This window comes from Manis javanica, chromosome 11 (assembly GCF_040802235.1).
Source record: "Manis javanica isolate MJ-LG chromosome 11, MJ_LKY, whole genome shotgun sequence".
NCBI lineage: Eukaryota > Metazoa > Chordata > Mammalia > Pholidota > Manidae > Manis > Manis javanica.
This window is the reverse complement of record NC_133166.1, coordinates 103302884-103317154: the sequence shown is the minus strand read 5'-3', so window position 1 is coordinate 103317154 and position 14271 is coordinate 103302884. Positions and strand designations below refer to the sequence as shown.

General features: G+C 52.5%; 1 protein-coding gene across 10 annotated transcripts in view; it reads right to left on the bottom strand.

Annotated features, from left to right (window-relative positions):
- PLEKHA6 (pleckstrin homology domain containing A6) overlaps positions 1 to 14271 on the bottom strand; it is a 135842-nt gene that overhangs the window by 105902 nt on the left and 15669 nt on the right. Inside the window, exon 1 of one of the 10 annotated variants that reach the window (XM_073217091.1) lies at positions 7591 to 7829. The exons of 7 other annotated variants lie outside the window; for them this stretch is intronic. Coding sequence is in view for 1 of the 3 variants with exons in the window: in XM_073217086.1 (XP_073073187.1) it covers positions 255 to 316 (62 nt within the window). In the remaining 2 variants the exon portion in view is untranslated. Of the gene's footprint in view, positions 1 to 254; positions 372 to 7218; positions 7242 to 7590; positions 7830 to 14271 lie in introns of those variants that run through there. 2 more of the 10 variants (XM_073217095.1, XM_073217086.1) reach the window with 2 other exon arrangements.

The window sequence follows — 14271 nt, the reverse complement described above, 5'->3', positions numbered from 1 at the left end:
TTATGCTGTCCAGGGGCTGGGGGACCAAGATTGAGGTCTGGGTTTGGACAGTCCGTGGCCTCCCCTGTGGACCTCGCTGCCTTTGTCACTGCCCGGGAGATCCTGCAACACCCTGTCAAATCTCCCAAACATCCCGCATGACCAAAGTGACCAAAGACCACAAAACACACACACACACACACACACACTCTCTCTCTCTCTCTCTCTCTCTCTCTCTCTCTCTCTGCAGGAAACAGCACAACATCCTTTCCTACCTGCCTTTCTCTGGCTCTCCGAATCCTATGAGGGAGACAGCAGAGGGCTGTGCTGGGGACATCTGGGATTTGTCTTCCTCTTGGTCCCGCCCTTGTCCTTCTCTGCCTCTTTTGAGGCTGATTCCCCCCAGCTCACCACCCCCTCCCCCAACACCAGCTAACTGGTTACCGGGGCAACCCAGCTGGGAGGCTGCCAGTTGCCACGGCAACCCAGCATGGCCGCTAGGCTGCCTTGCTTAGGAAGGTCAGGGGACCGGCCAGGCGACAGAGCTACTGGGATGTTGCCGGCAGGACCGGCCCAGGCCAGGGGCCTATGTGCCTGAGGGAATTAAGTTCCTGCTGTCAGGACAGCACTTCTCAGCTTCCCTTGAGGCAGGTTCCCCCAACTTGGGGCAGGAGCCACAAGGTGACATCCCCAGTTCTGTGGCCCAAGCCTGGTCCCCTTGCCTTGAGGAGGGTTTCTTGGAGGGAGCAGTGATCAGCCGCCACTCAGCCTAACCCGGGCCTCCCTCACCCTCCCCCCTTTCTGAGCATATCTGGGAGTCAACATGCAGGCAACATGTGCGCGTCTGCACGCAGACGTAGTCCCTCCGTAAAATACACTGGTGATAATAACAAAGAAGAGCTGATTTTTCTAGCACTTACTAAGTGCCAAGCACGTCCTAGGGGCCTTGTGTGATGACTCCACTGATCCATCCTGCTTTGCCAGAGCAATTGAGATTTGGAGGTTGAGGAACTTGTTCAAGGTCATGCAGGTGTTAACCAGCAGAGCTAAGAAGGTATTTGGATCAACTTCTGAAATTCCTCCAGCCCCTGGCTCCTGCCCATCCCCCACCAAGGAGTCACCTGGCCTGGCTTCAAGGGGATAAATTGAACATTTATCAAAAGATTATTGAGTACCAAATGTTTTATTCATAGTATTTTATTGCATTTTGTCCTTACCTCTGTAAAGGAGGCTTTAGACCTTTTGAAATCTGGACTGCTAAGAAGCTGATGAGATCTAGCTGAAGGCCCCTTCCTCAGAGAATCCTTTCCGGCTCTCCCAGGAGGATCTATCACTTCCTTTCTTAGCCGCCAACCTACGTAGCATATGTCTTTATCATATACAGGACAATTATTTGTTCACACATCTGCTGCCTTAACTAGACCGTGAATTTTAAAAATTCATTTCTGCAACCTAGTACCTGCCTGGTACATAATAAGCATAGAATATATTTGCTAAAGAAAACGGTGGGGCCAGGTTCCAAGCCCTATTCATCTGACTCTCAATCCTATGTTTTCTTTACCACATTACCCCATCTCACCCATTCATTCACTCAGTTATAAAGCAGTTATCAAACAACTGCTCTGTGTCTGGCTCTGTGTGAATCATCACAAAGACAAACAAAACCACCTCTTGCCTTGAAGCAGCTTAGTCTAGTGGAGATGGAGGCAAGGCGGAGGAGAACAGCCTTCAGACCCTGCCATCAGAGGCTTCCTCATGACTGTTTCCTTGGCCAAGCTCCATATACCCGACCTCCACTCGCTGAGCACCTACTATGGGCTAATGCCTTCAGTTCACCTCTGGTTTGGGGGGAAGGGGCAGGCTGAGAAGACAGTGGAGTCGGGCCTTCCCAGACAGCATGAGGAGGGGCTGAGATGGTACAGGCGGCCAGGATATTCGTATAACTCTGAAGGGCTTTCACATCTGATGTGACAAAGCTGTGTTGTGTTGCATAGACCTACATCCACACCCACTTCCTACATCACCTCATTTGAACCTCAGTGATGCAGGCAGGGCAAGAATTATCACTCCCATTTTTGAGATGAGGAAACTGAGGTGCAGAAGGGGAACAGCACTGGATTAGGGGGGACCTGGGCTTTAGAGCTCACTCGTGAGTCTAAGAAGTCTAACTTCCCCCCGTCGGCACACTCCAGCCCACCTCACCAGAAGCAGGTTTTCCTTCTGCAGCTACCACCTCCAGTTCCCTGGGGAGGCCGCCACAGTTTCAGGCCAGGAGAGCAGGCTTGCCTTCAGTCTCTGCATAGCCCGCTGATGCTAAGGAGGACCCAGGAACCAAGCAAAACCAGAAAAATGACCTCACCACCAAAGGCCAGGCTGAATTTAACAGGCTAATTGCAAACATTAGGCTTATTAAAAGCAAATTAGCACCTGCAATTAGAGTCAGGCTTTGAGGTCACCAAGAGCCAGGCTGGTGGGCGTGGCAAAGCCAGAGCTCAGAAGGAGCCTCACTCCCCTCCCCTCGCCCTGGAGGGGGTCCCAGGCCCTGCAGGAATGAAGCCTCAGCACCCAAGCATGTTTATCAGATCAGCACTGCCCAGCCCGACCCCCCGAATTCACACAATAAGGACCAACCCTTTATAGAGAATAAGTAAGTCACTTGGGAGGGCTGGACTGGCAGAATATCCGCCCTAAACACATTTCCTACTGACCCACCTTGACCCCTGCCTGACCTTTGAGTTAAAGCCTTGCCTTCTGATATACACTGTTCAAACGCACACATCTGATAAGAACCAACATTGGTGTAACCATTTGCCGTTTACAAAGCATTTCCATATATGTTACTCCTCCAGCTATCAACTAGGTAAATGGGTAATGATACTGACCCCGTTTTTCAGACCAGGAAACAAAAGCTCAGAGACACTGATTCGCTATAAGTCATACAGCTGCTCACCTGGACCAAGATTTGAACCTGTGCCTTCAAATTCCAGATGGGCATTCTTTCCACAACCCGGGTAGGCAGTGTACCAACTTTATCTTATTAAAACATGGACCAGAATTAGTAAATCAGATCAGCTACTGTTTCTTGGAAACTGCAGAGTGCTCAGAGGAATGGGTATGTTTTGACAAGGAAGGATCAAGAAATGATGTGTGCATGGCAGAGGGACGGGGAGGCAGGGGACTGGGCGACTGGAGGAGGGGACTCCAGTGAACTGTTAGCCAGAAGATACTAGCAGAGTCAAATTCCCTTCGTCCAGGCACCTGCCAGAGAAAGCCCCCAGAAGTGAGACCCTCCAGGGAATCACCCTGGGAATGGGGTGTGCCTCCCCATGCTCTGTGCTGGAGGGATCCCACTGGCTGGGAGGCACCAGCAAAGTCAGAGAAAGCGAGCAGGGCCGCTGGAGGAACAGGGGCTCTTGGCCTCAAGCAAGAAGAACTGGGACGCCGCTTGGAAGGAGTGAGATCCCCATACTGCCTTCAGATATCTGTTTCCCATGCAAATCAACCACAGTAAGATAATGATGACAAACGCATTTATCACTTACTCTACTCAGCACGATTCTGTACACTTTACGTATATGACCTCATTTACCTTCACAAGATGCCTAGGAGATAGATGACATGGTTTTCATTTTACAGATGGAGAAACTGAAGCACAGAAAGATTAAATCACTGTCAAGGTCATATCACTGGCAGAGCCCAGTAAGTGGCAGAGCCCACATTCAACCCAAGTTTGACCCCAAACTGTGATCTTGACAACTGCACTGAACTGTCTTTTAAAGAAAAGCCAAAGGCTGGAACAAATGACAACAGCTGGACTATTCACATTTAATAAACTTCTTTTAAAAGATTTAAATCTCACTACTAATCAACCAAATGGATTAAAACAATGAAAACAAAGGTGAATTAAAACAACAAAAAAGCTATAATATTCAATGCTGATGCTCATACATCCCAGCTGCTGGGAATGTAAATTAGTCCTTTCTAACAAGGAATTTGGCAAAATATATCCAATTATTTTTAAAAAATAGAAATTCCGTAAGAACTTATTCACTATGTAAGAATTCATTCACCATGTAAGAACTTGTTTGTTATGCTTCAGAAGATTGGAGACTGACGAGAATTAGGCTTGAGATGGATTAATGATTGTGCATTGAGCATTGACCCCCCTATACAGAATTTTATTGTTGTTAACAACCATTTGATCAATAAATATGAGAGATGCCCTCTCAGAAAAAAAAAAAAAAATAGAAATTCCACCTCTAGAAATGTAACTGAAGGGAAAAAAATCATTGATATGTTCACAGATTCAGGTATTTATATGCTTAATGTCACACTGTTTATAAAAATGAAAAACTATAAATACCTAGCTTGACATAGGGGTCAGTGAAACAAATAAATCGGTATATAATGAAATACTGAGCAGGCACTTAAAAACAATGTTTTGAAAGAATATGGAAAAATACTTTCTATTTAAGTGACAAAAATACACACTTGGCCAAATATTTTAACAGTATATATGTGTCTTTTGATAATAAGGTAGTTATATGCCTGTGCATGAATTCAGAAAAACACATACATACCAAAATGTTAAAATTATATATCAAATCTCTGGGAGAATTATGGGTAATTTTGATCTTTTTTTTTTTTTACTTGCTTTTCTACATTTTTGAATGACCATGTATTACTTTTACACTCCCAGAATAATAATTTTTTAACTCTATACCCTTCATCACATTAATTCTATGTCTTGGGATTTATCCTAAGGAAATAATCCAAAATAAATAGAAGGCTTATGCACAAAAATGTTCATGTTGTGTTATTTGTAAAAGGAAAATAAGGGTAACAACCTAAATGTCCAATACAAAAAATGGTTACATAAAAAACATTATGTCTACACACTGACAATTATATGTTATTTTAATATGAAGAAAACCATCTTTATCACCATGGGAAAAGAGAGCTGTCCTGCTCTTTGCTGCTTCAAAGAATCAGAACCAAAGGGCAGAACTTGGAAGTAGGCAGGCTGTGATTGAATGTAGAATGTTCTAGCCACGGAGAGGCTGCCTGGTGAGGTAATGAGCTCCCTGCCGCTGGATTACCCAGGCGAGGCTGGTGCTTGCCATCAGGGAGGCTGAGAGGGCTCCTCTGGGCTTGGAGGGAGATTAGTCTGGACGCTCTCTGAGGGGCATCTGGAGTGGTGGGTGCTGAGCAAGAGCTCACCTGGACAGAGCAATTGCCAAGGAAAGGATCCCACTCAGTAGACCCCCGCTCCTCTTCCCCTCGGTGCCCCATTTATTCTAAATGTTTCCTATAAAGTGTGTTCTTTCCTTTCTAAATGTTTTTCCAACCGGTTGGATGGCTTGCCAAAGCTGTCTCACCAATGCACCAGCTCCCAGACCACCTCAGCCCAGACCTCAGCCCACTGTGCAAAACCCCTAGAGCCTGGGCCCCACCCCTTAGCTGGCACCACCGCCCGTTAGTCAGAAGCTCTCCTCCATGCCCAACTTCAGCCAGCTTCAGCCTCACCCTCCCTGGGGAATCCCACACGCATCGGATCCCTGCCCAGTGCCAAGCTCAGGGCCAGGGGCCTCAGGGAACCTCACAATAGCCAGTGAGGAAGACAGAGGGGAAATGGGCTCAGAGTGAGACAGCAGCTGATCAGGTCGGGCTGCGGCCACGCTTCTCCACTTGGGCTGGGCCCACTCTTAGCCAGGTCTCTCCCTGTCCAATGCCCTGGGGCCCACAAGCCCCCTCTTCTGAGCCCAAGGCCACAGGCTGGGCCTGGACTGGTGGGGGCATCTCAGGCCTGGCAGGTATGATGTCAGCCCCGGGGGTCAAGGCTGGCAGCCCTGCTCACTGACTTCCTCGGTAATTACTTCATTTACACTGAGCAGGAAGAATCCAACTCAATAATCCAGGCAGACACGTTCAAAGTAATTATCTGTGTAATGCGCCCTGCACCGTCACCTTCCTGTGAAGAAGGAAAAGAAGCCGAACCCAGAAAAAAAAGGCCCCATTGTCTTGAGCCTGTGCAGAGCCTGCCAGGATTAATTACACACCAGCACTAACACATTCACCCCCCCACTGCCGATCGGAAAACCCAGGACTTTCAATAATTCATATGTGCGGCCCAGCGCCCCGCCCTTGTGAGGAGACACAGAGCCACTTGTTTTCTGGAAGGAAAGCCCAGCAGCGCCAGGCGGGCTGCCCTCGGCCCCTCCGGCCACCCCCACCTGGAGACGGCTCCGAGCTCAGGCCACTGCCGGGCCCTGGGGAGCCAGCGCAGGCTGCGTGGAGGGCCCGTGTCTCTGTGGGCCTCTCTCCCACCTCCTCTTCCCCCCATCAGGACCTGCTCACCTCCTGCCCAAGCCCAACTGCAGCTGCCCTGAGGTGGAAGCCCTGGGAAACCCTCCCTGGCCTCACGCTCCTGCGGAGAGGCCAGGAAGCCCGGATTTGGGGGGTCTGTAGGGTGAGTGCCTGATGTGGCCGTGTGGACAGCAGGCTCGAGCAGATGCCAACCAGGCCTCCCACCCCACATGCAGGAGACCCTCGGTGGGGTAATCTGCCCAGACCACCAGATTGCCGACCGAGGTCTACAGGGATTGGGACAAACTGCCAAACCCTGAGGGCCTCAACCCCCTCAACTCTGACCTTGACCTCATCCTCACCCCCCCCACCCCCCACACCTTCCCCACTGCTGCTCAGCCTCCCCACCCCTGCACCCAGGCTCCTTCCCTTCTGACCCTCCCACCTCCCGCCCTCCCAGGCTCCAGCCCTCTCTTCCCTTCCTGGGCTCACCTGTGGTCACAAAGACCATCTCTGCAGCCTCCCCCCTCCCTTCTCCCTCCGCTTTACCTTTTTGACTCTGCATCCCACCCCCTGCTCTACCTCCCGTCACCGCCCCCCCCCACCCCACCCCCCGCCAGCTCCCAGCCTTGCCCCTTGGCCCAGAACCTCACACAATAAGTGCCTGGCTCTGCTAGCTGCAGCCTGGTCCTGCCATCACAAACTCAGCTCCCCACTCCCCGTGCCCATGCACCGGGCTGCAGCCCTTCAGATGCTCCCCACAAAATCTGAGACCCAGACACCAGCAGCCCCTCAGGGTCTGAAAGCCAAAGCAGCCCCAGGCCCCAACCTCTGGCCCATAAAAGATGCACGCCCTGACCTTTCCCCACACTGAAGGAGTTGTCCCTGGGGCTGACCTGGGCCTATCCCCAGGGCCTGCTGCATCCCTCCTACCTGCTGGCAAGATAAGAGGTAGGGTGGGGCTGGTCCCTCTGCTCTATCTGGGCAGGGTGGCTCAGCTGGACCCTAGGAAGCTGGCAGCCTCAGAGCTGGTCTCGCCCAGGAGAGGCAGTTCACATGTAATGAATTCAAACAACATCAGCCCTTCCTGGGGATCCTGGAGGTGGGGGTGGGGGCACAGAGAGGGTTATAATTTGCATTCTCAGTATCCCCAATCCCCAAGGAATGCTGCCAAGAATGAGGGATGGAGCAGGCGGTGGCACCGAGTGCCAGCAGCCCAGACTCACAGGGCAGGCGGCTGCCAGGCCTGACCAGAACCCAGCCATCCTCCCACTGCATCCCTGTGATGCATCAAAACAGACTCACCGGCTTCTGAGGTGGGAGCTCCGCGCTGGGAAGCTGTTGACTCCCCGGGCCCCAAGGCACCCCTCCCCCAGCTCAGGCCAGCTGGGGGCTTCCTCCGCAGCCCCCCGGGGCCCCTTCTAAAGAGCGGGGCTCCGATCTGATCTGTTCTAATCAGCCATGTCGCGGCTGGCAGGTCCCTGGCGCAGGGAGAGGATGCTGGGGTGACCGGGATCCAGCACCGTTCCCAGGCAGAAGCAGCTGGGCATGCTCCGCCAGCTCCCCGGGGATCTTGGGGCCACGTGACTCTCCCTCCCCAAGCTGTCACTTAGAATCGGGAGTAAATAGTCCCTGGAAAGGTTTAACTCCATCCGCACCAGCGGCAAACGGCTAACCACCAGTGCTGCCTGCCCAGGAGGGATGGAGAACCTCATCACAGCCCTGCCAGTCTTCCGCCACAACACGAGCTGCCCCCCAAAGGGCCACCGTCTGTGGGAGCTGCATTTTGCTGTCCTCCCACCAGGGTGCAGGGAGCCAGAAGGTGCCCAGAGCTCTGGCATCGTGGGGCCGCCCCCCAGGCCGGCCTGGTCTTTGAGGCTGTCCACCGGGAGATGAGCCTGCCTCAGTGTCAGCAGGCTTGGCTGGGCCCTGGTGCCTTCATGTCCCCCCACCCCAGCACAGTGAATTTAGAGAAACAACATTTGGAGCTGGTTGGAGCCCATCACCAGGCATTAGGACCCCCTAGGTCCTCAGCCCAATTTGGTCTCCAGTGACCTTAGGCAAGGATGGTAGCTAAGTCAGGGGCTGCCTGTGTTTTGCATTATTGAGGGTCAGAGGCAGAAGGGGCCAGGGAGAAGCTTCAGACAGCAGGACTGCAGCTGGGTTTCGGCTGTACACAAGCCCACACCATTAAGAGATCTGTCTTACAATCTCAATCTCTCTCTCTCCCTCAGTTTCCTTCTCTTCTCAACATTCCTGTGGATGCTGGAAAAATAATAGATTCTCTGTGACAATGGGTAAATGCAATAGAAACACTAAGTTTCATAACTAGGATCAGAAAGATGGAAAGAAAATGGAGTACTCCCACTTCCAGGCAGGCTCACTGGGTCCAGTCCCACCTGTCCCTGGGCCCCAGGAGCTGGAGACTGACCCTCATGATCTCCTGAGGCCACTTCTGAACATTTAATAAAGAAGCAGGGCTAAGAGGAAGGGCCTCCTCAAGGATCCACTCACATGATTATATTTTTTGAATGTTTATTATTAGAACAATGATTCTAAAAATTAAGCTTCTCGTCACTCAAATATAATTATTTACTCTTTTCTGTGGATCTCTTTTAATATGATCTGAGTATAAGCATCATTTTACCAACTAAAGCCTTGTCTTTAAAAAGAATCCACTACAGAAGGACCAGGGGTCCAGACTTCTCCCCAGAGTCCAAGGAGGGCCCTGTTGTTGGGGGGGTGTGGGGATCTGATCAACACCCTACTCCCACACACCCCTGAGAGGGCTCTGGGAGGACCGCCCTTCCCAGCCCAGAGCAGGCCAGGCCAGAGCTGGGAATCTCAGGTCAGAGAAGCATGTACCTGCCTGCAGCCATGGTGGGGAGGGGGCTCCCTAGATCTCCCCCTTACCTCCCCCCCAGCCTGGCTGAGATGCTGAATTTATGAGCTATTGGACCCACTCTCCTGAAGAGGCAGAGAAGTCCTGGGTGCAGGCCAGCGCCAGGCGGCGTGGATGAAACCCAGCCCACCTGCCCTGGCTCTCCAGGACTTGGCAAGGCTGCCCAGTACAGGCCGGGGGAGAGCCGGCTTCCAGCCAGAAAAGATGAGGGGCTGGGGGGGGGCTCTGGCCTTGAGGAGCCAGTGCAGCAGAGCAGTGTAAGGCCACAGACTGCAGCATCCGGGAGGAGATGGGGGGCAGGGAGGGAGAAGGACGCCTGCCCTCACCCCACAGCACCCCCAGGCAGCTGGAAAAGGCAGGAGACAGACGGGCCTGCTGGGAGGGTTTCCTCTTGGCAGACAGTCCCACGGATCCTCCAAGAGGCTGGAGCCTGACACGCTGATCCTTCTGGGCCATCCGGGCGGCCTTGGGGACATGAGACCCAGGGGAGGATTGCTCAGGGAGGTGCCTTCATTGTGGGGAGCAAAGTGGGTGGGATATTGCAGAGGAGGGTCTCAAAGTTCCAGCAAGGAAGGGTGAAATGGAGCAGAGAAGAGTCCCCTGGCCAAATCCAAATTCTTTCTGTGAGGCCAGCAGAAGGGAGGCGAGACCTCCCCGGATAGCTCGGGTGGGGGTGTGAGGAGTGAGTGTGAGGGGCAAGGGGCCAAACAGAACGCCCCGAGCTCCGGCCACACAGTCAGTCCTGGGGCACCCCTGTCCCCCTGCCTTTCAGGGTCATCCAGTCTTGGCCACAGAGTTGACTGACCGCTCGCCCCTCAAACGTGCCTTACCCGTTCCTCAGCCAGGCCCTGTCTACCTGGGTCTCCTCCCTCCCAGCTGGGGAGCAGGAAGGGAGCCCCAAACAGCGAGCTATCTCTGAGGGCCTACCTGAGCTCAAACCCCAGCTCCACCCCACCACCTGAGCAACTTGGAGTAAACTTGATGGTTGAGTCCAGCTTCCTCACCTGCAAATGGGGTTTCCCTCCCCTGAGCCACGTACCGTTCACTACCTTTCTCCCCACCTGTCTCCTTTTCTGTTCAAGGATCCTGTTGGCCTTTCTGGGAGCAGAGCTAGTCGGGTCACTGATCACCAGACTTGCTGCCCCATGCCTTCTCCCCTCTGTCCTATCTGTTCTCTGGCTGTCTCTGGGGCCCTGCAGAGGGGTCGGTGCTGATGACTCACAGTGACCCGGCCCAAGTACTAAGGGGCAGAGCCCTGAGATTCTGCATCCCTGGCTCCTGCAGGCGTTGGCACAGCCCGGAGCAGCTCACGGAGGAGTGGCAGGCACCAGGGGAGTGGCCTTCTTGGAGGAAGTGCTCGGACTAAGACAAGGAAGAGACAGCAGCTGGGCAGGGCCCGCTGGTATGGAGGAAGTGCCCGGCCAGGTTGGTACGGCCCATGGGGGGCAGAGGGGCCCAGATTGGGAACTGGGGTTATCGGGGTGTGGCTCTGCAGAAAGTGTCCCTGAAACATCTCCCTCCCTGCCAACTTTGGACAGTGAGAGAGAGGCACTCTTAGAGACAGAACTGGCAAGCTGCACAGCTGGCCACTGCCGCAGGAAGAGAGGGAAGGAGTCAAGGGCCACAGAAATTCAGGAATGAGTGTTTCATACTCAGATCCTTAAGCATCTGAAAGAAGTGTAGCAGACCCATACTGGTTGAGATGCGGCAGAGGATGCTCAAATGGTCCCGTCAACTCGCCAACGAGCAAACCCCATCAAGGCCTCGGTGGGCCCATCATGTGAGCTTTGGCGCCCTCTCGTGGATTTGTGTGGCACATGCACACAAGCTTCCCGTGGGTTTTTCGCACATTTTAATCCTTTGCTTTTTCTCTCCTTGCACCACCTTCTTGGCAAATGTCATCTTCAAAACCACAGGCATGCTTGAGCAGTGACATCAGCTGGGGACACGGTGAGAATCACCTCCCAAACATCATGAAGGGAAGGGCTTATTGACACACAATTATCAAATGTGTCTGATCCTGGGCAAATGTCAAATTCGCTCATTGAAATTTGCCTTATCCAGACTAGAAGAGAAAAATAGCTTCCCACGTTGTCCTTATATCTGATTTTTAAAATTACCTCTTGGGTTCCATGTCTGGGGTCCTCAGAGTTTCTAACTGTCCCACCAACCAAATGTCCCAAACCTTTGTAGGAAACTGCAGGGAGCCATGAAAATAAGGAGAGTGGGCCAGAGTCATTCGTTCATTCACTCACTCATTCATTCTGGGATTAGTGAGCACCCCCATTGTCTGAGCAAGGCAGGGAGGATGCGTGATGCAGAGAAATCAGGCGGACGTGGGGCTGCATCCCAGCTTTGCTTTCTACAAGCATCATGACATGCACAAGTTATTTTACTAAGTCTTGGTTTTCTCCTTACTTGCTAAAACAGGGATGATAGCACCTCCCTCGTAACGCTGTTGTGAGGACTGAATGAGACCATGCAGTAAAGTGCTCAGCTCTTAAAGAGTGGCCACTGCTGCTTCTGAAGTGCAGCGTGGCCACCTACTCTGGGAACAGACGCAAATGACTAATGGGCTTGTTGACATTTTGTTACGATATGTAATGAAATAACACTGCCTATATTTCCAGACTTTATAGCTACCCTGCGTTACCCCTGCCTTTGAGGAGTTTTCAAGCCAGGCCAGTAATTCTCAAAGTGTGGTCCCTGGACCAGCATCATCAGAACATCACCTGGGAACCTGTTAGAAATGCATATTTTCAGATGCTCTGATTCTGGCTCTAGTGGGGAGCCAGGCAATCTGTTTTAACATGCCTTCCAGATGATTCTGATGCACTCAAGCTTGTGAACCACCAGTCAAGGGAAAACAACAGACATGTAAACAATTAGAATACAGGTGGATCTCCCTGACGAAGTGACGTAACAGGCAGAGTAGGCAAGTCCTGAAGGGAGAGCAAGTGTTCCCAGGTGGACGCGAGCTGTGTCCGAGGAGCGAGTAGCACTTGTGCTAGGAGTAGTTAGGAGGGACGGAAGGGAGGTGTGCGCTGAGGGCACCCCAAGTGACTTGGTCTGGCAAAGGCAGGACTGTGGGAGGTGGGGTCAGAGAAGGAAGGCCGGGAGCCAAATAAGGAAGCCTTTTCAAGTGCCTGAGTAAGGAATTTAGATTGTATCCTGTAACTGGCGGGAAGTACGAAAGGCTTTTAATGAAGGCTGAGCTGACCAAATTGGTATTGCAGAGAAAAGCACTCTCGCTGCAGTACGGCCAGGAGGCAGGGAGAGCAGCTGGAAAGCTGCCAGAATGACCCAGGCCGAAAGCCCACGAGGGCATGCACGCAGGTGGCGGCCCGGGACGATAACTGGGAGGGCTGGGAAATATTTAGGAGAAATGGCAGGACCCGTGGGAGTGGGCTTTGGGCCGTCCCTGCGGGTTCCACTTCGGTGGTGCTCCTGACAAAGAAGGAGCTGGTATCGGCAATGGGATGGCGCTGGGGTCGGGACTGGACGTGCTGAGCCGAGGGAGCGCAGGAGATGCTCTGGGCTGGTAGCTGATGCAGCAATTAATTACGCCTCTGTTGTTCATCTCCAACATGCTTCAGCCATTCATTTATTTCAGCAAATATTGGATACCTATCATGTGCCAGAAAGATTCCAGAAAGAGTGGAACACAAAATAGCCAGTGTCTGCTCTCAGGGCTGATATGGCAGTGGGGCAACACCAACAATAAATAAGTAAACAAATACATAGATGAAAAACTTTCAGAGAGTGGCAGGTATTCTTTAGTAGTAGGAATGTGGAGGGGGATCTTCAGATGGGGTGGTCAGGTAAGGCCCCTCTGAGAAGATGACACTTGAGCTAAATGCTTAGTGCGGCTAGATTCCACAGACCTGGGCATGCTAAGCCTCAGATGTGCAAAAACAGGAGGAAAGTACACTCAGGCAGAGGGAACAGCAAATGCAAAGGTCCTGAGGTAGCAATGAATTTGGTGTGATGGAGGAAAAGAAACGAAAATCACCATAGCTGGCCAGTGTGGGAGATGAGGTCAGAGAGGCAGACAGTGCCAGACCATAGTAGGTGGTAAGTTTGAGTGACTGATGAGTTGAGGTATCCATGTGCAAGTGCTTAGTAAATGATTTCAAGACTCAAATGTACATAAAGGAATATGAAGGTAGCATCTTTGAGGAGAACAGAAGAAATGTTTTAACTGAAGCAAGAAGGATTCGGGTTTGATTTCAGGGAAAGCTCACGCTGTAAGAGCCATGTCATATCAGAACAATATCTGAAAACAAATAGTTTGTCCATTTTGTTTTTGTGTTATGAATATGGTTAACAGCTAAGCTGATGTAAGTGCTGGCTGGCCTTGAGGCGGCGGGGAATGGAAAAATGACCTCTCATGGTACAAACCCAGGAAGATTTTGAAGAGATGTAGGGGAAGGAGGTGAGAAGAGGGTTCTCCCTCCCCTAGCTGGGGGAGGTCTCCCTTGGGTGGTGCTAGCACCCCAACCCGGGCAGCTGCTCTCTACCAGCCCTGCAGAATCTGAGGCCAACCCCTGCAGGGAGGCCCACAGGCCCGGGCATGCTAAGCCTCACCCACAGGAACAAAGCCAGGACCCAGCTAAGCTGCAAGGTGGAGAGACCAAGGCCGAGGCCAGGGGAAACGAGGTCGACATGGACCCCTCCAGGCAAGAGCTGTCTTCTGCTTCCAAGTTTCCATCCAGGGCAGCTCACCTGCATGCACCTTCAGGTTGCTCAGAGCGTGAGACTCCAGCCCAGTGAGGGGCCTGAACAAAACCCCTGGAGGAAAACAGAGCGCTCCCACACACGCCTGTAGCCTCCAGGATTGTAAATGCCCACATCCAGGAGGCGGGAGGGGCAGGCAGCCTGCCTGTGTGCCGCCCCTTCTCACACCTCCCCTCCCGCTGGCTCCACGCCCCGCCTCTCATGGCTCCCACGTGTGACACTCTGTCGCCTTCCTCTGAACCTCTGTCCCATGCGCATCTCCAACAGCCTCTCTTCTCGCTGGTTGCCACCTCCCTCCCACCCACCAAGCCCAGCCCAGCATTCCACCCACTGAGCCCAGCCCAGAA